The 24,087-nt window shown below is 46.3% G+C and overlaps 1 protein-coding gene across 3 annotated transcripts in view; it reads right to left on the bottom strand.

Annotated features, from left to right (window-relative positions):
* Positions 1 to 348: 348 nt before the first annotated feature.
* AQP11 (aquaporin 11) overlaps positions 349 to 24,087 on the bottom strand; it is a 162,635-nt gene continuing 138,896 nt past the window's right edge. For all 3 annotated transcript variants that reach the window (XM_069203915.1, XM_069203917.1, XM_069203916.1), the window contains exon 3: positions 349 to 778. In XM_069203915.1, coding sequence (XP_069060016.1) covers positions 687 to 778 — 92 coding nt within the window. In that variant the 3' untranslated portion in view covers positions 349 to 686. The remainder of the gene's footprint in view (positions 779 to 24,087) is intronic.

Here is a 24,087-nt window from a genome sequence, read left to right as displayed (position 1 = left end):
AATTTTGAACTCAAGGGACAAGAAACTGAAACAATAAAAAAGAAGACTAAACTAGCAGAATCCATAAAGCTTCCTGATGCAGAAAATGACAGATGCTAAAATAGGGAGCACAACAGGGTCAATATCCATTACAATTGATCTCTTAGAGGACCCTTATATATTTACAAGATTGAGATTCTCAAAACTTGAATATAAAACTTTAGGACCATCATTCCAAAAACAAAATAAAGTCTCTCCTTTTTGCTTATGTAAAACAGTAGGTTTTTTTTACCTTAAAAAAGCAAATTACCCAGTAAAACCATAATTCATAGGACTTTTACATAAAAAAAAAATCAAACAACATGAAACTTCTTTAAAACATTTAGAACATTTTAATAAGAATAAATTACATTTTGCCATAAAATATTACTTTGCTACACATTTTAAAATTAATGTTAGTGTATTAAATACATTCACTATATTTCTGTAAGGTGGGCAAATAATTTGAGTGATGGTTAATTTAATAGAGGTAAAAAATACCATTTGCACTTGTGTGGTTTAATATTCTGACAATTTCTTCAAAGCAATTTCATTGTTCTAAAGCTTGAGCACAAACAATGCTGTCCTTCTGTAATTGGTCATCTTCAGTAAATAAGCTGTTAGTTGTTTTCCCTCAAATCAAGTTGAATGTCCCCCTAATTCAATCCTTAATCAATTTTCAATGTCCCTGTTTCTCCTCCAGTTAACCTTTTTAGAGTAGGGAAGATATGATCAAACAGTGCCACTGCCAAGATCATTCCTGAAATAAAGATACAAAGAAAAAGATACTTTATTGTAAGCTAAATGCCTTCCTCAATAAAAGCAATATTCCGAACTACATTTCCTCTGCCTTTTCACTTCAGGAGTACACTCGCAATCAACACCAAGGGAGTTTCTTTTCCAAGAATGTAAAATGTGGGAAACCCATACAATAAACAACCACTGACAAATCCAACAGGGCTCAATTTTTAGTGAATATCTTTTGTGATGGCTGCAGTTGTTGCATTAAATCTTAGAATGGATCTGTATGCACTTCACACAGACAAGGACATATATACACATAGACAATAAAAACATAAGCTGACTTAGGTAGGTGATTAAATGAGACCAATCACCAGATGTGGGGTGCATATACAGATAAGTAGATGGGTGACTGCAACATAGGGCAGATGATTGGACAAAGAATATGAAAATGTGAAAACCTCACTTTAGCTAGAAATAAAACATATTCGATATCCAACACAAGTTGAGCCTCGCCAACAAAAGGGCATACCTAATGAACCTGTCAAAACAAAACACATTTTAACTCTCATGTAGCTTGTAAATTGAAAATGAAATGTGGACTGCCGCTTTACGTTTTGAAAAACAATATAAAAAACCCTAATTAATGTCACCCAAAAGTCTTCACAACACCGCATAACACTTTCTGATGTTTCCTCATTTAAAAAGAAAAGTTACTTACCAATAGCTGAATAATCAGACATAGGTAAATTTCATATATTCACATCCATGAATTACTGCTGTAATCAACAGTAGGTAATGTGAAGCAGCAGTGATGAAAACACTCATCTTAAGGTTGGACTACAAGTGGCTTGTCCGTTCATTTTAGTATCCGACCAATAGTTTAATATGACCAATAATGTGGACAGGATTTGAGATGGTCTCCTGATAGAAGAAAAGTGAGGATGTAGAGTCTCATATGAATATGGAAATGTTAGTTGTAATCCTATTTCTGCATCGTAGCTATCCTCTCTGAAGTCACAATCATAGAATATTCCAGCCAGTCATTGGGGATCCCAGAACACTTGTCTTTTATGAAGCAAAAAAAAATGTGTCTTGAACAAGAAGTAAACACTGTAATATTCTAAAGAGCAAGTCCCTGCAGATTAAAATTGCACAAGGTTGAAAAATATGCACTGGCCATTTAAAAGCCTGGACGATCCATCTCCCTGCCTGCACTGTACTCAAAGCTTGCCTCAGAGCATCATCTCCTTTTGAAGGAAATTAACACAATACTAGAAATGTATATATTACGCCCATCAGTGCGGAGGACCGCTCCAAGCCGTCCTCCGCACCAGTCCTGGTGTGCTGAGGCTGGCTCCAAGCCGTTTTTGCACACAAGGCAGAAAAACCCTCTGGTGTTGGCACCACAGAGATTCCCTTTTTTATTTTAGCCTTAGGAGCTGGAGGAAGAGCTTCCCCAGCAGCCCAAGGCATTTTTTGTTTTTCAATGTAATGACGATCGGTGCACATGGCGATTGGCTGATTTCACTTTCAATGAATCAGTGCTCAGGGGCATATCACAGCCCCGAGCACCAATTCAGACAGGGGGAAGTGTCACGGGAAAGGGAAGGATCTTTCTCCCCTTTCCAATGATACCATTTCCCAGTGGGTCCCAGCTTGGGGATCGTCACAAGAGAATGATCACCAAGCAGGGAGTGATGGAGAAGCCCCCAGTTACCTCATCTGTCGCTGGGGGTAGAAAAACCCACTAGACACCAGGGATTACTTTTTTTTAATATATATTTGTAGGGGGGCGATCTGCAATGCCCCCACCCCATAAAAATGGGGAAATAGTCTTTCTGCTCCCCTAGAAGGGGCAGAAAGCCCATTAGACACCAGGGATTACTTCTATTACATATATATCTTTAGCAGTGGGGCTCCCATATAAATGGGGAAGGATACACTTGTGTTCTGGGATGTGCACTTCAAAAAAGATTTATTGGCAATGCGTTTCGACCACACAGGTCTTCGTTATGGTTCCAACATCAACCAATACCATGCATCCGTTAAATTTTTTTTAAAAAATTGACATAGGTATGAATATAGAAAAAATACTATCAATGTTTGCTTGGCAAAAGAAAACAAGTTACTTTATCCAGGATTGGCATCTTTTATAAATTCACATGCTTGAATCATCCCCATCGTCGAAGTGGGAGTCCCACGGTACATAAAATAGCAATAATTAATAAATATTTTTTTTTTGCCATACGCTATAATGGAGCCAGCAATTGCTCACATAGCGTATCCATGTCCTTTTGTGAAAGGACCCAAACATGCCTGCTGTCCAATCAGACACCAGCACCCTCTAGAACCTTCTCCAGAGAAGCTCCCTTCCTCAGATTTTCCAGCACAAGAGTGAAAAATTAGAACCTGAGAGGAAATGCGAGCATCAAAGGGGAGGAGGGTGGGTCGCATGTGAATTTATGAAAGATACCAATACTGGATAACTGTAGTTACAGGTAAGTAACTTGTTTTCTTATCCAGTATTGGATCTTTCATAAATTCACATGCTTGAATCTGAATAGACAGCAGTATGGTTGATAAACATTGTATCCAGCATGGATGGAGGGTGCGAGCATGAAGAGCCTCTATCTCCAATATAAATAATAATCATAGTAAACTCATACATTTCTGATCGTGAGTTACGAAGGAATACAGATACTTTAAGTATGTGTACATAAATACTGAAATTCATGCTGTAAATACCGATATATATATATATATATATGTATATATATATATATCTATATATACATATCTATAAATACATACACACACCTTACCTATTCACATGGAAGCAAAATAGAAAACATGGTTATTTGCATTTCAAACCATATGTCTATAACTAAGGAAAGGTCTCACCTTAATGAAAGAGATGGCGTAGAACAGCTTGTCTGTTCTTTGTGATGACTCCAAACAACAGTGCTGCGTAAAGGAGTGCGTAGTTTTCCATGTCGCAGCCTGGCAAATTTTATCACGGGCAATACCTTGAAACAAAGCAGCAGATGTGGAGACTGCTCTTGTGGAGTGGGCTCTCAGGCGCCTAGTCAACGGTTTTCCTGCCTTGGTGTGACAAAATTGGATTGTCGAAGAAATCCATCAGGCTATAGTGGCCTTGGTTACTCCTGTTCCCTGTCGTCCCAGAGAATAAGATACTAGGAGTTGGTCTGATTTTCTGATGTGTTTGGTACTTTGCAGATAAAATTTTAGGCATCGTTTGATGTCCAAAGAGTGGAGAGTTTTCTCTGCTATCGTAGTAGGATTTGGAAAAAAGGTTCGTAGAATAACGGGTTCATTGAGGTGGAACGAAGATGGAACCTTGGGAATATATTTGGGATTGGTTCGGAGCATAACGAAGTCTTCAGAGAAAACCAAAAAGGGTTCTTTAGTACTGAACGCCTGTATATCACTGACTCTCCTGGTAGAGGTGAGAGCGAGCAAGGTTGACACTTTCCAGGTGATGTACTTGAGCTCCGCCCTATGAATGGGTTCAAAAGGAGCATTCATGAGTTGGGAGAGGACAATATTGAGATGCCACTCTGGCGGAGGTAAGCGTACCGGAGGAAAGGTGCGGAACAGCCCTTTCATAAACTGTTTGATGACTCTGGATGAGCCGATAGATGGCATGTCAGTCGATCGCCTGTAGAGGCTATAGCTGCCAGATGAATCTTGACTGATGCATGGGAAAGATCAGCTTTGGAGAGAGAGAGAGCAGGTAAGAAAGAATTTGCTCAGGGTTAATCTGAAATGGGTGAAAATTATTCCGAGAGCACCAAACACAGAATCTCTTCCATTTGAGTTTGTATGTCTTGTTCATGCTCTCTGCTCGTGCCTTAGATAATATAAGTCTACATTCTTGATCAATGTTCATATCTTGGAACTCTCTGTACTCAGGAGCCAAGCATGCAAGTGTAGCGAAGTTGGGTCGGGATGTAAGATGAGACCCTGATTCTTCGTTAGAAGATTGTGGTTGCAAGGGAGGCGGACTGGATTGGCTACTGACAGGAGTAGTAGCTCCGTGTACCAGTACTGCCTGGGCCACTTGGGGGCTATGAGAATGATCCTGCAGCATTTGGTCTTCATTTTCCTGAGGAGCCTGGGAATCAGTGGAATGGGGGGAAAAGCATATGCAAAGATCCCGGACCATCTTATCAAAAGAGCATTTCCCCACGACCCCAGGAGTGGGTATCGACTGGCGTAAAACTGGCATTTGGCGTTCAGATTGGTGGCGAACAAGTCTAGGACAGGCCGACCCCATCGTTGGAAGATGTCCTCGAGTATGGTCTGGTTGAGTTCCCACTCATGACAGTTGTCGTCCGTCCAGCTGAGAGAGTCCGCTAGAGCATTGTTGACCCCAGCCAGGTGCTCCGCCCTGAGGCGGACGTTGTTCAGTGTGAGCCAGTTCCAGAGAGACTGAGCTTCTCTTGAGAGGGAGAGGGATCTTGTTCCTCCCTGCTTGTTGATGTAGAACATGCTTGTTGTGTTGTCTGTTCTGACTAACACTGATGATCCTGCGATGCGTGGCAGAAAAGCTTTGAGCGTGAGATGAATCGCCTTCAGCTCTAACAGGTTTATGTGCATCTCTTTTTGGAGCTTGGACCATCTGCCTTGAATGCGCATGTCCTGTAAGTAGCCTCCTCATCCTTCCAAGGAGGCGTCCGTGGTGATGACAAAGTCTGTTATTGGTGCCAGAAAAGTAAGACCGTGGGAGAGGTGGTTGATGTGAGACCACCATTCTAACGCCTGCCGAATTTTTGGTGTGATAGTTATTAAGTCGTCGAAGGATCCTTGCGACTGGGTCCATTGAAGTTGCAGTTCTTCTTGCAGTGGCCTCATTTTGAGTCTTGCTAGCCGTACTAGGACTATGGCTGAGGAAATCATGCCCAGGAGCGATTTGAATAGTCGTACTGAAACAAACTTTTTTGCGGAGATTGTGACAGCCAATTGGGTCAGTTTCTGCTGCCTTGCTAGGGTAAGATATGCCTTGTTTTGGATAGTGTCTAATTCTGCTCCCAGGAAAACTCTCCTGCATGCAGGAAGCACGACTGACTTCTGTAGGTTCACTGTTAGACCCAAACCGTTGAATAGTTTTAGGCAGGCGTTTGTCGCTTTGGAAGCTAGTAGAGATGACGGAGCTTTTATGAGCCAGTCGTCCAGGTATGGGAACACCTGGAAACCCTTGCTTCTGAGGGAGGCTGCGACCGGGGCAAGGCATTTCGTGAAGATTCTCGGAGCTGATCTGAGGCCAAATGGTAGGACTCTGAACTGATAATGGGCACCGGCTACTGTAAAACTGAGATATTTGCGATGCTTTTGGTGTATTGGAATGTGGAAGTAGGCGTCCTGGAGACGTAGAGTTGTCATAAAATCTCCAGGATTCAGGAGGTGCAAGATATCTGACTGTGATCATCCGGAAGGATTGCTTCCGAAGGAACTTGTTGAGTTTCCTGAGGTCTAGTATAGGACGCCACTCCTCTCCTGACTTTTTCCTTATGAGGAAAAACCGGGAGTAGAATCCGAGACCCCGTTGTTGCAGAGGAACTGCCTCTATAGCCCCTTTGTCAAGAAGGCTGAATACTTCCGCTTGAAGCAGACGAAGATGGAGAGAGCTGCCTGATGTTGGTGGGTGAAGCGGTGGCTTTTGTGTGAATTCCAGGGTATGACCTCTTGTCACTATATCCAGCACCCATCTGTCTGATGTTATTTTCTTCCACTCTTGGATGAAGTTGGAAATATTTGCTCCTATTTGCTGATGTCGTGGGCATTGTGGGAGCATAGCCGGTGCCTGTAGAAGATCATTGTTTTCTGGGTTGATCTCTGGATTGCGAACCCTGCCTTCGTTTACCTCCTTGTCTGGTATAGGAGGCAGTCGATGATTGCCTGTACTGCTGGTGGTATGAAGGCCTGTACTGGGATTGCTGGTATTGTCTCTGGAAGGAACCTCAAAATGAGGTGAAACCTCTTCCTCTAGCCCCTCGAAAGGGCTGTTTCCGGTACTGCAGGGTACCCAGGGACTTGGCAGTGTCCGTGTCCGTCTTGATGGCTTGAAGTGCGTCATCCACATGTTTGCCAAATAAAGATTCGCCATCGTAAGGCATGTCTAGGTTTCGATACCGCACTTCTGGTCTAAAAGATGTGGCCTTGAGCCAACCTTGCCGTCGTAAGACCGCAGCACCCGCTAGTTGGCGGAAACCAGTAGAGGCTATGTCAAGAGCGCAGTCGGTAATTTCTTCCGACGTACGCTCACCTTCCTGTAGGATCTTTCGTGCCTCTGCTTGTTTATTTTCAGGGATGAGGTCCAGGAAAGGTTGCATGTCGGACCACATTTGGCGGTCATATTGGCCTAGAATCGCTAAAGAATTTGCTGCCCTGACAGTGATTGCAGACATGGAGGAGAATCTCTTGCCTATATTTTCCAGTCTTCGACCTTCCTTGTCTGGAGGAGTAGAGATAGGCGTCGATGGGTTTTTGGAGCGCCTTTGAGCAGCCTGTGAGATCACTGAGTCAGGCTTTGGATGGCCAGTAAGGCATGCCGGAGAATCTTGGGTTGCCTTGTATTTCTTATCCAGTTTTTGTGGAACTGGAGGAACCGTAGCCGGGTTTTGCATAATCTTTGTGCCCTCGCTCCATATGAAATCAATAATCGGAATGGACCGTACCGACTTCCGTGATTGCTCCTTGAAATCATGTAGGAAACATTCGGACTGGGAGACAGATGTTGGAAGGTGAAAACGTACCGCAGCTCTGTCCATAAGATTATGGAAACCACCTATGTCCTCGGGCGTAAAATCAGAGGGGCGAGGAGGTGGTGGAGACGGAGAGGGGGCCAAGTAATCATCCTATTCCTCGGTAGGATGTTGTGGAGTGGAAATTTCTCCTTCTTCTTGTTCCTCTTCCCCTGAAGTGGAACCTTCATCTCTGGGGGGTGCAGCTAACACTGAGTGGGATGTCAATCTTGGAGTAGCTGGAGGAGGAGGAACATTAACTGGTGTCACCGGAGAGACTGGCGCTGGCGGTTGATCTTCCACTGCCAGTGGGAACCTTCTCCTATAATCCTGAAGCATGGATTGTAAATCCTGGATTAAGGAGGAAGGCATTTGTACAGTATCTCTGTGTTGAGGCTCTCGTGTTTCGTAATATTGTTCCTGATGAGAGTAGTATGGTGGTATTGTTCATACTCATCCTCTTCATCCTCATCTTGGTACTTGACATGGAGCTGCGAGGGGCTATGTGCATCTCCGAATCGACCTTCGACAGATTCCTCCCAGTCAAGAAGATGACTGGGTACTAAAGCCGACACCTTGTTTGGAGATGTGTCAGTTGGATAAATGTCTGGTGCAGGTAGAGATCTGATCCTGACCATGGCTCGGAGATCTGGAAGAGGCAGGAGTGGCCTCAATCTGTCTACTAGACACCAGTGCTGTTGATGGCGTGAAAGTTGGTGCAGCCGTGGATGGTACAGATTTTTGGTGGTTTCGCCGACGGTGGTGTCGTCGACGGTAGTGTCTTCGTCGAGGATGACTTCTTTGACGGTGTCTCCGTCGATGGCGAAACCGCCGATGACAATGGCGTCGCTGATGTTATAGTCGACGGGGCAGTCGTCGACGGTGTTGCAACCGACGATGTTTTTACTATACTCGTCGACGGAGTTTTGAGAGAGGGGATAGGATCCCTTACCGTCGATGTTAAGGTAGTCGACGCTGACGACGGTCTCGTCGACGATGTAGTGGAGACGGTAGTTGTTGGTACCGTCGTCGTTGTCACGGTTGTCGACGGTGTTGTCGTCGTCGATCTGATTTTTAGAGTCATTTTTAGAAGTGGAAGGCTCTGAGGAAGGAGATAGACGGTAGGACTCCTTCTTTTGAAGAGGAGAGGAAGGCTCAGAGGAGACTAAAGTCTGTAAGCCCTTCCCATGATGTGATTTCTGCCTCTTCCTGGATTTTTCTTTGTGGTCCAGGTCCTCAGATCTGGACCTTTTGTGTGGCCTCTCTGACCCACTCTCCTCACCTGAAGTACAGGATTTGGCCTGTAACCAGGTCAGGAGCCTGCCCTCACGGTCTCTGAGGGTCTTTGTGGAGAAGGTGCGACATATTTTGCAGTCCTTAACCTGGTGTTGTGGGTAGAGACAATACAAACAGTCTTTATGTGCGTCATCCACATGGAGCCTTTTCTTTCCACAGTTCTTGCAAGGGCGGAAAAGGCCTTTCCTAGAAGAATCCGACATATTTTCAACTCTTTTGAGAGAAAAAGTTCTGAAGTAGAAGAAAAACTGAGCAGAGCTCAGGGAGACTCCCTTCACACGACGTGCGGTAGAAAATCTGAGGAAGGGAGCTTCTCTGGAGAAGGCTCTAGAGGGTGCTGGTGCCTGATTGGACAGCAGGCAGGTTTGGGTCCTTGCACAAAAGGACATGGATAGGCTATGTGAGCAACTGCTGGCTCCATTATAGCCTATGGCAAAAAAATAAAATGTATTGCTATTTTATGTACCGTGGGACTCCCACTTCGACGACAGGGATGATTCAAGCATGTGAATTTATGAAAGATCCAATACTGGATAACAAAGTTTCCAGCAGAAAAGAAAAAGATACATTTTGTAAATAAGAATCTTTAAAATAACTGAATTACATAAATAAATTAATAACAAGATGACAGACTCAATCTGCTTGCACGTTTTGAAACCCTGGCAAACGAACGGCCTATATTGTTACGTTTCTGGCTAGTAGCCATTTCCAACTGATATGAACCTCGAGAGACAGAAGGCGACAGTATGTTCCTTCCTGTTTGTTCAGGTAATACATAGTTGTCGTTCTGGATAACGAAGCAATTGGTTCTGATCACAGGAAAGCAAGACTTCAGAGCAAGGTGGACTTCTCTCAATTCCAGCATGTTGTGGTAAGCCTTTTCACTGTCCAACCAAACACAGAATTTGAAGGGAACCCAAGTGAAATCCCGATCCTTTGAGGGAAATGTCTGTGATCAGTGTTTGACTGGGTGCATCCTGACTAAATGGTACCCCCACAATTACACTATCCCGGTGATACGACCATGGGAGAGTCTAATGTGCAGCCTGTGACAATGACAGCTTGTTCTCCTAGTGGTTGGAGAGCTGATTCCACTGGTCTTCGAGGCTTTGCTGCAGGGGCCTCATAAGGAACCTTGATTTTAGCACTATGAACACACAAGAAGGCACTGACCCCAGGAGAGACACTATCTGCCTCACAGATGGATTATGAACCTGCAGAGGATTATGACATTTCAGAGTGATAGCGGATAGTCACTTCCTTCGAATGATGCACTCTTTGTGGACTGTTTGTCCAGTATAGACAGCAGGTAATGTAGTGTTTGTACTGGGCAAGCCGTAGATGTTTGGAAATTGAGGCTTGTGTCTCGACACATGTGAAAACTCTTCCTTGTCAGTGATGGAAAGGAGCTCTTTATCAGCCAATTGTCCAGGTAAGGATACACAGATATTTTCTATCTCCTTAAGAATGCTGTGACCACGCCCACTGACTGCCACTATTCTGATTTTATTGACAATACTTCCACCGACCGTAGCGGGTAACAATGAAGGGGGAAGAGACAACGCATTGTTTTGCAGGTGGTTTTCCTGTCGCTGCAGGCTGTTGTTGTTGTGCACCTCTTCCTCTAGATGGTCTGCGAGGGTGGAAATGTGACCTTGCCTGATGATGATGTTGCTGCCAGTGAGGGATTTGACCCCTCTGTTGGACGCAGCTAGAATGATCTCCTTGCACAGATGCCATGTGCATAACCATGCACCCCTAGATACGATGCATGCGGAGCTGCACTGACGATTTGATTGAGAACCATGCCACCCTCTGAGTATGTCCAGGAAATCATGCCTATCCGCCTTAGGCAGTCTTTCTGTGAACCTGGACAACAAATCCCAGAGGGATCTATCATATCTTCCAAGCAGAGCTGAGGAACTTCTTCCTGTAAGATGCTGATATTCCACACATTTCCTGTGTTTAGTTCATGCTATTCATTGTGCGCTACCATTTTACGGCATTTACTAGGTAGCATTCGAATCGGCAAGACGCACAATTAATTTCCTGTGCTTAATTCATGTTATTCATTGTACGCAACCATTTCTTGGCATTCATATGGTGGTATTCAAATCGGCAAAACGCGCGATTCATTTCCTGTGCTTAATTCATGTTATTCATTGTATGCTACCATTTCTTGACATTCATATGGTGGTATTGGAATCGGCAAAACGCACGATTTATTTCCTGTGCTTAATTCATGTTATTCATTGTACGCTACCATTTCTTGGCATTCATATGGTGGCCTTCGAATCGGCAAGACGCGCGATTCCTTTCTTGTGCTTAGTTCATGATATTCAGTGTGCGCTACCATTCCTTGGCATTCACATGGTGGCCTTCGAATCGGCAATACGCGCAATTCATTTCTTGTGTTTAAATCACGATGTTCATTGTGCGCTACCACTTCATGGCATTTACTTGGTGGCCTTCGAATCGGCAAGACACGCGATTCATTTCTTGAGTCTAACTCATGGTATTCATTGTGCACAATCATTTCATGGCATTTACAAACCTTTGTGAAAATCTGCGATGTGCACAATTATTGTTCCTGCATTTTAAGAAAACTAAAGTGTTAGAATTCTAGATGTTATATTGTATGTGCATAATAAGTCCCTCAAGTACAATTCATAAGGTGTTATAGAAATCATTCAGATTATTTCCTGGTCCTCATGCAAAAGACTATACTTGAATTTGAAAGCGTAATTCTAGAAGGTTCTAATGTTTCTAATTCATGTGTAACATTTCATTGAGTGGTTCATTGGAAAGTTATATTAATCTTTCCTGATTCCCTCACAGGTATCCAGTCATCTTGAGGCCTAGTTATTTAAGTTCATGCTTAAGTTATCCATGTTTCCAGTATGACAATGCTTAGAGTCATAGCCGAGTAATGATTAATATGATATAATCTTGATATTGTGTGTTTTAACCTTTTTGCTTCCTTCAGGTCTCCTTCCCAGCTTTTCCCTACCTAATCCCCTTTTCCCCACTTGGACTCTCTTAGACTCTGTGACATTCTAATCAGAGTATTGGAGCTGTCTTGTGGTGGACGTGTTGGGAACGTGCACAGACCCGAGGATCTGGTGATTCTGAGACACAGCTCTTGCCAGCTTCTGCAACATTGTGCAGGGTGCAAGTACCTGTGTGTGAAGGCACCCCTGCATAAGCAGAGGTGCCCCAACGAACTCCAGCTCCATTTTCCTGGACTTCGTGAGTGCGTTGAAGCCATTTCAACCGTATACTGGACTAAAGTCACTACCTATGTCCAGCTACATCATGGTAACTCTGAACCTGGACATGTTTGGTATCAAACATGTCGGAATCATACTCCAATACAGATCCCAGTCTTGACTGCATGACTGCATGCACTCTGGGGGCTCCTTAGAGGACTCCCAGCTTTGCGCCTACCAGTTTGCAGGGTTTTCCCGGGCAGCCTGCGCTGCTGCCACCCTACAGACAGGTTTCTGCCTTTCAGCTGCTTGCCCAGCTCAAGCCCAGGAAGGCAGAACACGGGATTTCCGTTGGGAGCGGGAGGCAACCCCCTCTCCCTTTGGAAATAGGTGTTACATGGCTTGGGAGGGGTAGTCTCCCCAAACCACAGGTATGCTTTGAAGGGAACATTTGGCGGCTTTCTTACATAAACCGGTTTGCACCGGTTTGCACCGGTCCAGGGACCCCAGGCCCAGCTCTGGCGAGAAACTGGACAATGAAAAGGGAAGTGACCACTCCCCTGTCCATCACCACCCCAGGGGTGGTGCCCAGAGCTCCTCCAGGTGGCCCCTTGATTCAGCCATTTTGAATCTGAGGTGGGCAGAGGCCCCTGAAAGCATCTGAGTGGCAGGTCAGGCAGGTGACATCACAGCCCCCTCCTGACGACTCTGCCTTGTAACATTGTTTCTCCAGCTCCTTCCAGCAACTGCAACACTTCCCTGGCTGTGTATCCTCCGAGGGTGGCAAGTTTTCAGCCTGCACAAGAAGTAAGAAGGAATCTCCCTTTGAGAGAAGGAGTCACTCCCCTGCATCCACAGGCACAAACTGCAACGACATCCGGCTGCATGGATCCTCTCTCCTACAAAACTGCGTTGATCCTGCAACACAGGTGGTGGTCTCGAGTGGTCCCCTCGGTCCTGTCTACCAGCTCTTCAACTTAGGAGACGGTGAGCCCTAGCCTCTACTTGCAAGGCAGAACCCCTGTGCACTGCGTCTCTTGCAGCTACCAAATCTTGTTGGCTTTTTTTTCCAAGGGATCTTCAGGTTCCACGTAGCCCTGGCCTCCAGCACTCTTCCCCGTGATGTGCAGTCTCCTGCCTGTTGCTCCAGCGATGTGGGGCGCCTTTTCAGGTGTGCTGAGTGGGCCTCACTGTGACTCCTGTGCCTGCTGCCTGTGAGATGCCTGTGGGGGCCGCATCCTTGTCTTCTGACTCTCCATATTGCTGAGGGTCACCCAGGACTCCCCTCCGTGGGTTGAGCACCCCCAGACTTTCCTGGCCCCCGGGAGCTCTGCAAATCTTCATCTGTGTATTTTGCCTTTGCCAACTGCATCGCTCCTGGAACTCTTGTGCTGTACAGCTGACTTCTGGACTCCACCCTCAACCTGGTCCTGCATCTTCAGAAGGGTGGGTAGTGGCTTCTGCCATATCTGGACACTCCCACTCAAACTGCAATTGGTCCCTTTCCTTTGCAGGTCCTCCTCTGTCAGGATCCACCTTCTGTTCTCCGGAGTCTTGCTTGGGTCTTGCACAGTGCATTTTCAAAGATTACCTGTGGGTTTGGCGAAAAAGGAAGTTTCTTACCTGTAACTCCAGTTCTCTTGTAGGGGTATTTCCACGATAGTCATAAGCGTTGAATAGTGCCGCCCGCTTGCGGGTACCCCAGAGCACTTTTTCCAATATAACTTAAGTGTCCATGTTCGCCTTACTTCAGGAAGGCCTGCTAAGTCACTTAAGAATGTCCATATGCAGCCTAGAGGAAAGGCTGCAGAGTCCAATATTATTCATCCTGTTTGCTTTTAAAAGGGACAAATTTGAGATACATGCATATAAATGCTTAAATGAGTAAAACATTTTGCAGAAAAATTCCTTCAAAAACCTTTTTATATTGCAAAACCCTGATGAAGGAGTGCAGGGCAGTGTAGCCCATAGGCTGCCATTATTAATAAAGAAAAGGGAGACTGTGCCTTTAAGAACAGCCAGTCCTCCAGTATTCCATCATGCCCATAGAGAGGCAGTTACCTCAGTTCTTTTTGTAGGCAGTCCCAGCTGAGAGTAATGAGTAACCTGAGTTAGTAATCCGTCTACTCCACCGGGGAGGCGGGAGGGTTGCTTATGACTATCATGGAAATACCCCTACGAGAGAACTGGAGTTACAGGTAAGAAACTATTCCTTTTCCCCCTAAGGGATTTCCATGTATAGTCATAAGCGTTGAATAGAATAGCAAGCCCATCCCCCAACCCGCGGAAGAGTAGACAGAACACTCATGAAGTACACTTTCAAGCAAAGAGATTCCTGAGAGAAGCCTGTCCTGCTTGAGCATCTGCCCTGGCATCGGAGTCAAGACAACAATGCTTAGTAAAGGTGTGAATAGACCTCCAAGTCGCAGCTCTTACAGATGTCTGCTTAGGGAACATTCCTCATTAGGGCCGTCGTTGCCGACTTGTCTCTGGTAGAATGCGCTTTTGGTCTGCCAGCTAGTGTCTTGTTAGCTAGTTGGTAGCAAAATAGAATACAGGAGACAATCCATCTCGATATTGATTGCTTGGAGGTGGCCCGGCCGGTACGAACTAGACCATAATTAACGAACAATTGTGAAGATCTCCGAAGAGAACTGGTATTATCTAAGTAGAATTTTAACACCCTTTTTACATCCAGAGAATGGAGAGCCCTCTCAGCTGGACTAGATGGGTTTTAAAAGAAAGTTGGCAAGGAAATCGACTGGTTGACATGAAAGTCAGATATAACCTTGGGTAGGAATTTAGGGTGTGTTTGCAGTACTACCTTGGAGGAGTGAAATACTGTGTAAGGCTCGTGAGCACAGAGGGCCTGAATCTCGCTAACCCTTCGTGTTGATGTGATTGCCACAAGAAAAGCAGTCTTCCAAGTTAGATGTTGAGGAGATGCCTTTTGTATGGGCTCAAATGGCTTTTGCATGAGCCGCGAAAGGACCACATTAAGCTCCCATGGTGGGGAAGGGTGCCTAACTGGAGGAAAGACCTTCTTTAACCCTTCTAGGAAATCTTTGTTAACTGGAATCATAAAGAAAGAGGTTTGCGAAGGACTTTTTCTGTATGCTGTCAAAGCTGCCAAATGGACCTTTATTGAAGAGAGTTGCAGACCAGATTCAGCCAAATGCAACAAGAATGGAAGAATGACATTTTCCTGGCAAGATGTAGGGTCTATCCTCTTAGAGGAACACCAGATGCAGAATCTCTTCCATTTGAAGGAATATGCCGAGCGGGTAGATGGCCGCTTCGCCTCCTTTAGGTTTTTCATACAATCCTGTGGAAGATTAAGGTGTCCATACTGAACTAACTCAGGAGCCATGCTGCCAAATTCAAGGAGAGATTTGGGTGTCTCATCTGCCCTCCGAACTTCGTCAGGAGGTCCGGTCTGCATAGTAGCCTGAGATGTGGACAGAGTGATCGTTGAAGAAGGTCCGGGAACCACCACTGCCTCGGCCACTCTGGTGCAATGAGGATCATTGTGGCTGAAGTCATTGAGAGTTTGAGGAGGACTGCTGGGATCAACGGAATTGGTGGAAAGACCTATAGAAATTTGTTGGACCAGTCTATCCACAGAGCATTCCCCAGCACTTCTGGGTGGTAAAACTTGGCGGCGAAGGTGCGGCATTTTCTGTTTTCCTCTGTGGCGAAGAGGTCGATAGAAGGTGAGCCCCATAAACGGAAGATATCTTGAGCGACATCTTCGTTGAGCACCCACTTGTGGTTCTCTTCGAGAACTCTGCTGAGGGCATCTGATTGTACATTCTGAGCACCTGGAAGGTGAGTTGCCACTATGTTCAACCTCCTGGCTAGGAGCCAGTGCCATATTATCTGGGACTCTTGAGACAAGACTCTGGATCTGGTGCCCCCCCTGCTTGTTCAGATAGTACATGGTGGTTGTATTGTCTGTCTGGACAAGCAAGTTGTCGATGGTGAATGACTGGAGAAAGGCCTTGAGAGCTAGGTACACCGCACGGAGCTCGAGGAGATTGATGTGGTATGACGACTCCTTGGGAGACCAGAGACCTTGTGTTTGTAGATGACCCATATGAGCTCCCCATCCGAGGAGAGGCATCTCTCACAATGGTCTGTGCTGGAGGCTGTGGACAGAAAGGCATCCCTTTTAGGAGATTGGCTGGAGAACACCACCAGGCGAGGGATCTGATTGCGTGGGTGGACAGAAGAATTCGGTCTTCCCAGTTCCCCGAAAGTTGATTCCATTAGTCCTCCAGAGGTTGCATGTGGAGGCAAGCGTTGGGTGTGAGAAAGATGCAGAAGGCCACAGAGCCGAGGAGTGAGGAGACTGTGCGCACTGTTGGGTGATGCATAATTTGGAGTGCCTGACACTACTGGAGAATGGATAAGCGTTGTTCCTCCGAAGGACACACTTTTGCCTGCAGTGTGTCTATGGTAGCTCCTAAGTAGTGCAACTTCTGGACAGGAACTGCCGTAGACTTGTGAATGCCTAACCGGTAAAGGAGATCGCAAGTCCACTGGAAATGCAGTTGGGCTTCTGCACGGGTGGATGCTTTGATTAGCCAGTCATCCAGATATGGATAGATGAAGATCCGATGTCCTTGAAGATGTGCTGCCACCACAGCCATGCATTTGGCAAACGTTCTGGGTGCTGACCTGAGACCGAATGGTAGGACGGTGTATTGGAAGTGATCTTGACCCACAACAAACCTCAGGAACTTGCAATGTTTTTTCACGATGGGGATGTGAAAGTAGGCATCGTGTAGATCAACTGAGCAAAGCCAGTCCCCTTGCTGAATCTGAGGATATATCTGGTGTAAGGACAGCATCCTGAACTTTTCCTTTCGGATCCATTTGTTGGCAATTTTGAGATCTAGAATGGGTCTGGACTCTCTCTTGCCCTTTTTTGGAATGAGAAAATACTTGGAGTAAATGCCCTTCCCCCACTGGTTAAGGGGAACGTTTTCCACTGCTTTCTTTTCGAGGAGGATGGAAACTTCCGTCTTTAGAAGGCCGAGATAAGAAGTGGTGGATTTCAGCGGAATGCTTGGGGGTGGAGTGGAAAACCTGAGGCAATACCCATTCTGTACAATGTTTAAAGACCCAAGCGCCTGTTGTGATCCGTTGCCACTCCGCTAGCCAATTGGTGATGCTTCCCCCCCCACCGGAGAGGATAACAGAGTTGGGGAAAGGACATTTTCAGGGTTTTGAGGCTGATAGTTGCCGAGAACCCTGATTGGACTCATGTGTTGATCGGTCCCTCTGTGTTTTTCGCTAATGTTGATAAGATCTTTGGAACTGCTGGTGAGATCTTGCAGGGAGCCACTGAGGGGTTTGAACCCTCTGAGTGGAGTAGCGACGTTGGAAAGGTCAGAAGGGCCTTCGTTGTTCTTTGGGTTTTTCAAGACCCACTGCCTTCAATGTGTCCACCTCAGCCTTCATCTTTGCCAGATGATCGTCGGCGTGAGAACCGAACAGTGTGGAGCCTGAAAATGGTAGATTCAAAATGCACTGCTGAGCATCCGGCTTCAGTGATGTAAGCTGCAGCCATGAATGTCTCCGTAGTGTCACTCCGTGACAGTATGTATACGCGGAGAGCAATGAAGATTCCGCCGCTACACTGATTATCTGATTCGAGACCATGGCACCCTCTTGGACGATCTCCAAAAAATCCTCTCTATCCCTCGGGAGATGCTCTGCAAACTGGAGTAGGGAATCCCACAAGGCCCTATCGTATATCTGCCCAAGAGGGCTGTTGCGCTTGCCATTTTCATGGAGGTTGCAGCCGAACTACAGACTTTGCGGCCTGTTGAATCCACTTTCTTACTCTTTGTCCGGAGGAGACGTTGCGTGGGATTTACAAGCAGCCAATATTACCACCGAATCAGGTGGAGGGTCAGAACGCAGAAACAAAGGATCTTGCTCTGGAGGATAATACTTTTTCTGTAGTCTGGAGGGAGCAGACTTAGTCATAGCCGGCGTAAGGAAGACTTCCATAGCAGGTTCTAAAAGGCCAGGTACCAGAGGTAGCAAATGTCTGGCAGCTATGCGCTGTTGGAGAGTCTCAAATATAATCGAAGTAGATGGAATAGGGGCAGTCATCGGAATGTTGAGTTTTGTCGCACCTCGGACCAGAACTTCATGAAAGGTATGAATATCATCAACTGGCGAGGACCGAGGTGGAGGTGAGTCTGATAAGGTAGGAGAGTTATCTTAGGTAGAGGACGATGAATCACTGTGATGGGCCCGTGATCTTGATCTATGTCTAGACCTGCGGTGGGAGTGTCGGGACCTTGAACGGCCGGATGACTGATGGGCATGTCGAGGATGGTGGCTGTAACAGCAACAAAGTATCCACAGGGGATACTTTTCCTCTGCAACTTCAGCTCCAGCCAGCAACTGCAACAGTTTCCACGGTGTGCACGCTCTGGGGACTCCCTGTCTTCACCCTGCACCAGAAGGAACGAGGAAATCTCCTGTGGGGTGACTGAGTCACTCCCCTGCTCCAGCAGGCACCTTCTAGGACCACGACCGGTACCCTTGGACTCCTCTCACAGCAACGAGCGTGCTTCTAAGGACACAGAGGTTGGACCCCATTGACATAGACTGTCCTGAGGTCCTGCGGACGCAAGTTGAAGGAGATAAGACCTTGCCTTCCCTGAGAGCGACGATACTCCTGTGTACTGTGTCTTCTTCACCTCCTGGGGCCTTTGTGCACTATTTGCAAAATTCCTTCATGCACAGCCTGGCCCGGGTCCCAAGCACTCCATCCTGCGATGCTCAATTCGCTGAGTTGTTGTCCGGCGGCGTGGGACCTTCCTTTGTTGTGCTGCACCAACCGCGTTTTGCACCCCCTTTGTCCCCGTGTCCTGGGACTCCTGTGGGTGCTGCCTGGCACCCAGAGGGCTCTCGAAAGTGCTGAGTGCCCCCTCTTCCTCCTCACCCAGAGCTGAGGGCCCCAGGTCCCTCCTGGTTCCAGCCAGCATAATTTTGACGCGAAACGCACTTTTGTCGTAACCAAGGCTTGTTGGCGACTTCCAACACGAAATGTCATCTGCATCCATCTTCACGTTGTGGGACATCCTTTGCATCACGCAGGAACCCGCTGGCATCTTCCTAGGATGCATTCCTGCAGTCTTCGTCCAACCGGGGACTCTTCTTTTGCACCCTCTTCTGGGTTGGCAGGGGCTCCTGCCCTTCGACTTCTGGACTTGGTCCCCTTCTTTTGCAGGTCTTCAGGTCCAGGAATCCAGCAGTTGTTTGCAGACTTGGTTGGTTACTGCAAAATCCCAATCACGAGGTGTAGTGTGTCCTAAGGAAACTTTCAGTACTTTACTCCTGCTTTTCTGGGCTCTGGGGTGGGGTAATTTACTTACCTTTACTATATTCTTACTCTCCCAGCGATTCTGCACACACTACACTTGTCTAGGGGGGAATTTGTGATTCGTATTCCACTTTCTTAGTATATGGTTTGTGTTGCCCCTAGACCTATTTCCTCCCATTGCATTCTACAGCATTCCCTTTTGTTTGCACTGTTCTATGACTAATTACTTGTCTAATTTTGGTGTCTAGTATATATATTGTGTATAATACTTACCTCCAGTAGGAGTATTGCCTGTAAGATATTTTTGGTACTGTGTCACCCAAATAAATATCTTTATTTTTGGTAACACTGAGTATTTTCTTTACTGGGTAACTATAAGTGGTATTGCATGAGCTTTGCATGTCTCCTAGTTCAACCTAAGCTGCTCTGTTATAGCTACCTCTATCAGCCTAAGCTGCTAGAACACTACTACTTCACTAATAAGGGATAACTGGACCTGTTATAAGGTGTAAGTACCCAAGGTACCCATTACAAACTAGGCCAGCCTCCTACAAATACCAGTTTTAATAAGTTGCAATTTTTCTGCTCTTATGCCTGCAGGCTGCCTCCAATGCACGCCTGGGATGGGGTGACAGCTGAGCTTGTGCATTCTCTCTAGACAGCCACACAGGTGTAACTGATGGGCCATCAACATCCCTAGGAGCCATCCTTTGCAGGATAGGAGGGAAGAGCTGACCATGACCTCATACCTTCACCTGAATAGGATACATCCTGGCCCCACACAAAGGGCTGCATACCCCCCTATAGACAGTCTGGGGCAGGAGCCGAGGAACTCTGTGCAGTTCAAAGATTTTCTGTGAAATGCACAGGTTTGCTAGGTTTCCCTAGGTACTGGCTGAGCAAGAGGCCAAAATCCACAGCTAGGCACTTACCAAAAAACACATCAGATTTCAATGTAAAAATGTGATGTGTCCATGTTGTGTTCTGGGGTGTTTCCTGTTGCGGGCACTAGGCCTACCCTCACAGGTGAGGTACCAGTTTTAACAGGAGACTTGGGGGAATGCTGCGTGGAAGGAAGTTTGTGGCTCCCCTCAGATTCCAGGCATCATTGGGTATAAGAACTGGACTTCTGACCCTACCAACTCTGTACACTTCTATACTTGTAGATACTCTGCCGTGGAGAAGGACTGCTGTGCTGCTATGAGGACTGCTGGCCTGGAAGAACTGCTTTCTTGCTCTGCTCTCTGCTGCCCTCCTTGCCTGAGTGAGAAGGCCTGGACCCACAACACTTGAACCCAGAACCTGAGTGACTCCAAGGGCTTGCTGGATTGCCTCCTGTTTTTCTGAAGTCTCAGGGACACAAAAGCCTTCCACCTCATCACCTATAGCACCTAGTCTCTGCCATCTGTGAGTCTTGCCCTGCCAAGTGGTGCCAATCCAATCCTGGGACACTGGAAATGGGTATACAGTGCTGCTCCAGCCCAAAGTCTGCCATTGCGCTGGATCTCCATTGACGACAACGCATTGTTGCTGCTGTAGGGGCCGAGGACCATGCATCACTGTCGACACATCGCGCTGCTGTGAGGATTGGGAACACCACATTGCCGACAGCACAATGCATCACCTCCATTACCGACTGCGCAGGTCGGAGCCGACGCATCGTCTACAACTTTAGGATCGATGCCAACACGTCCTTTGCTTCTTGAATCTTGTTCTTGACATCGACGCACCTCCGAACCAAGGTACTGTTTCAGATGGCCAAGGCTGGTCCCTGTATTCAACCCATTTTCCATCGTGGTCAGCCTGACTTCAAATTTGACCTCGTCTAGCGTGACCAGATAGCCCGATTTATGCTTTTAAGCACTACAACTAAGTTTATTCTATAAAAATTAACATCTCAACTTCTACTAGTTGGATTTTTATTGTTTTCATCTTGTTTTGTTCATTAACCCCTTCGGTGCCAAGGATGTAATTGTTACGTCTGGTGGTACGTTGTTCCTGTGCCACAGATGTAACCATTACATCCTGATACTGTCCCATAGGGGGAGCAGTAGTGCTCCCCCCATGGGCCAGGAACAGGACGTAATGGTTCTCCCAACCACAGGGTGCATAGCTTCCAGCACGTCCGAGGAGAAACTGAATAGTTTCTCCTTTTCTCCTCAGGCGTGGGAAAGAGGAGAGAGGTATGAAAAGGAAAGGAAAGGCTTTTCCTTTCCTTTCATGTCTCTCTGAGCATTCCTGCTGCACGATCCAGGAATGATAGCAAGACACCAGGGAGTTTTTTCTTTTTTTAATCAATAAGGGGACCAGCCCCTTAGGCTAGGGTCGCTCTCCATGGGGGGGCTTCTTTTTTTTTTTTTAGACCTCTAGGCACCAGGGATCTTTTTGTTTTGTTCAGGAGGGGAGTGGCACATTAGCCAAGCGTCCCTCCCCTGGGTGGGGGACATATTTTAGGTCATTTCTGCCCCCACTGGGGGCATATCAGCTTATTTTGATTAGGCAAATCTTCCCGGGGGGGGGGGGGGGGGGGGAGGGGTGCAGGATCATAATATATTAGGCCATTTCTGGCAGAAACCTCTGGACACTAGGGATTTATAAAAAAAAATATTTTTCATAAAAGAAGTGGCCCCTTGGGCCTGGCCCGTTCCCCGTGGGGGCATATTATTTTAGGCTATTTCTGCCACGGCCTACAACCACTTAAGCACCAGGGATCAGTGTGTGTGTTTTGGTTGGGGGGGGCCTTGGGCAAGGGTCGTTCCTCCATGGGGGCTCATTACTGATTGCCATTTCTGCCGCCCTGGGGGAAGATCAGCCTATTTTTGAAAGGCCCATCTGCTCCCAAGGGGGAAGAAAGCCAACTAGAAACCAGGAAACAATTTTTAAAAAAAGTGAGGGGTGGGGACCGGTGGGCAGATGGGGTAATTATCCTGATCTACTCCCCGGGAGGGCAGAAAGCCTACTAGATGCCAGGAATTTTTAAAAAAGAGCAGCGGGGGCTGCCAACCAGTATGAGCATGGTTATGCCCCCAACCCCAAATGAAGGAGGTAACCCTCCGCAAACTAAAGCATCTCATCCCAATGGCAAGCAAGAGGACTTATGATTATTTCGGGTTTTGATTTTACATTTGGACCAAGAGAGCTTGGCTAAGTCCCAATATCGTCCCACTTGGAATGGTGAGCGGCTGCACTTTTTGGACTCTGGGATGCTGCCAGCTAGAAAAATCTACCAGATCTAGACACATTTGAAAACTAAACATCTGGATGAGTCCAGGGTGGCGTGCTTCACATGCACACCCACACCATTTTCTTACCCACAATGCCCTGCAAACCTCCAACTTTGCTTGAAATCATGCATTTTCCCTACATTTTTGTGATGGAACCTTCTGGAATCCACCAAATTCCTACCACCCAGCATTGTTGCATCTATACTGATAACAATTCTGTCCCGCTTGTCAGCCTAAAACGTTTTTTTTTCAAAATGCCCTTTTGGATCTGCTTTGGTTCCCTCTCAATTTCAACATGTTTTGGCCCTTCACTGTCACAGGCACTTGGCCCACCTACACAAATGAGGTATAATTTTTATCAGGAGACTGAGGAGAGCATTGGGTGGTAGGAAATGTGTCCCGGTGCGGCGATCCCACACAGAAATGTGAGACAAATGTGATTTTTTAACTAAATTTGAGGTTTGCAGGGGATTCTGGGTAAGAAAACAGGTGTCTAGTTTTCAGAAATGTCTGGGTTTGGTAGGTTTCCCTAGATGGCTTCCGAGCCGAGGGCCAAAAACACAGGTGCCGCCCATGCAAAAACAGGTAGCTTTGTAATTGATGTGTCCCTGTTGTGTTTTGGACCGTTCCCTGTCACGGGCACTAGGCCTACCCACACAGGTGAGGTACCAGTTTTATCAGGAGACTTGCAGGAATGCTGGGTGGAAGGAAGTTTGTGGCTCCTCTCAGATTCCAGAACTTTGTAGCACCAAAAGGTCTGCAGAGGATTCCGGGTGCCAGAACCTTGTGAGAGCCCCACAGTTACCCATTTGGGATTCCCCTAGGTGTTTAGTTTTAAAAAATTTATAGGTTTGCTAAGTTTCCCTATGTGCCGGCTGAGCTAGAGGCCAAAATCCACAGCTAGGCACCTTGCAAAAAACAGGTCAGTTTTCATTTGAAAAATGTGATGAGTCCATGTTGTGTTTTGGAGCATTTCCTCTCATAGGCATTAGGCTTACCCACACAAGTGAGGTACCACTTGTATCAGGAGACTTAGGGGAACACAGAATAGAAGAACAAGTGTTATTGGCCATTGTCTTTCTCTACATTTTTTCCTTCCAAATGTAAGACAGTGTGTAGAAAAAGAAGTCTATTTGAGAAATACACTGTAATTCACATGCTAGTATGGGGACCCCAAAATTCAGAGATATGCAAATAACCACTGCTTCTCAACACCTTATCGTGTGCCCATTTTGGAAATACAAAGGTTTCCTTGATACCTATTTTTCACTCCTTATATTTTACCAAATGAATTGCTGTCTACTCTGTATACAAAGAAAACCCATTGTAAGGTGCAGCTCATTTATTGGCTCTGGGTACCTTGGGTTCTTGATGAACCTACAAGCCCTCTGTATCTCCGCAACCAGAAGAGTCCAGCAGATGTAATGGTATATTGCTTTCAAAAATCTGCCATAGCTGGACAAAGTAACAGAAGAAAATGTAGA

The sequence above is a fragment of the Pleurodeles waltl genome, chromosome 8 (genome assembly GCF_031143425.1).
Source record: "Pleurodeles waltl isolate 20211129_DDA chromosome 8, aPleWal1.hap1.20221129, whole genome shotgun sequence".
Taxonomy (NCBI): domain Eukaryota; kingdom Metazoa; phylum Chordata; class Amphibia; order Caudata; family Salamandridae; genus Pleurodeles; species Pleurodeles waltl.
The sequence above is the reverse complement of the archived record's forward strand: the minus strand, read 5'-3'. Positions and strand labels throughout refer to the sequence as shown.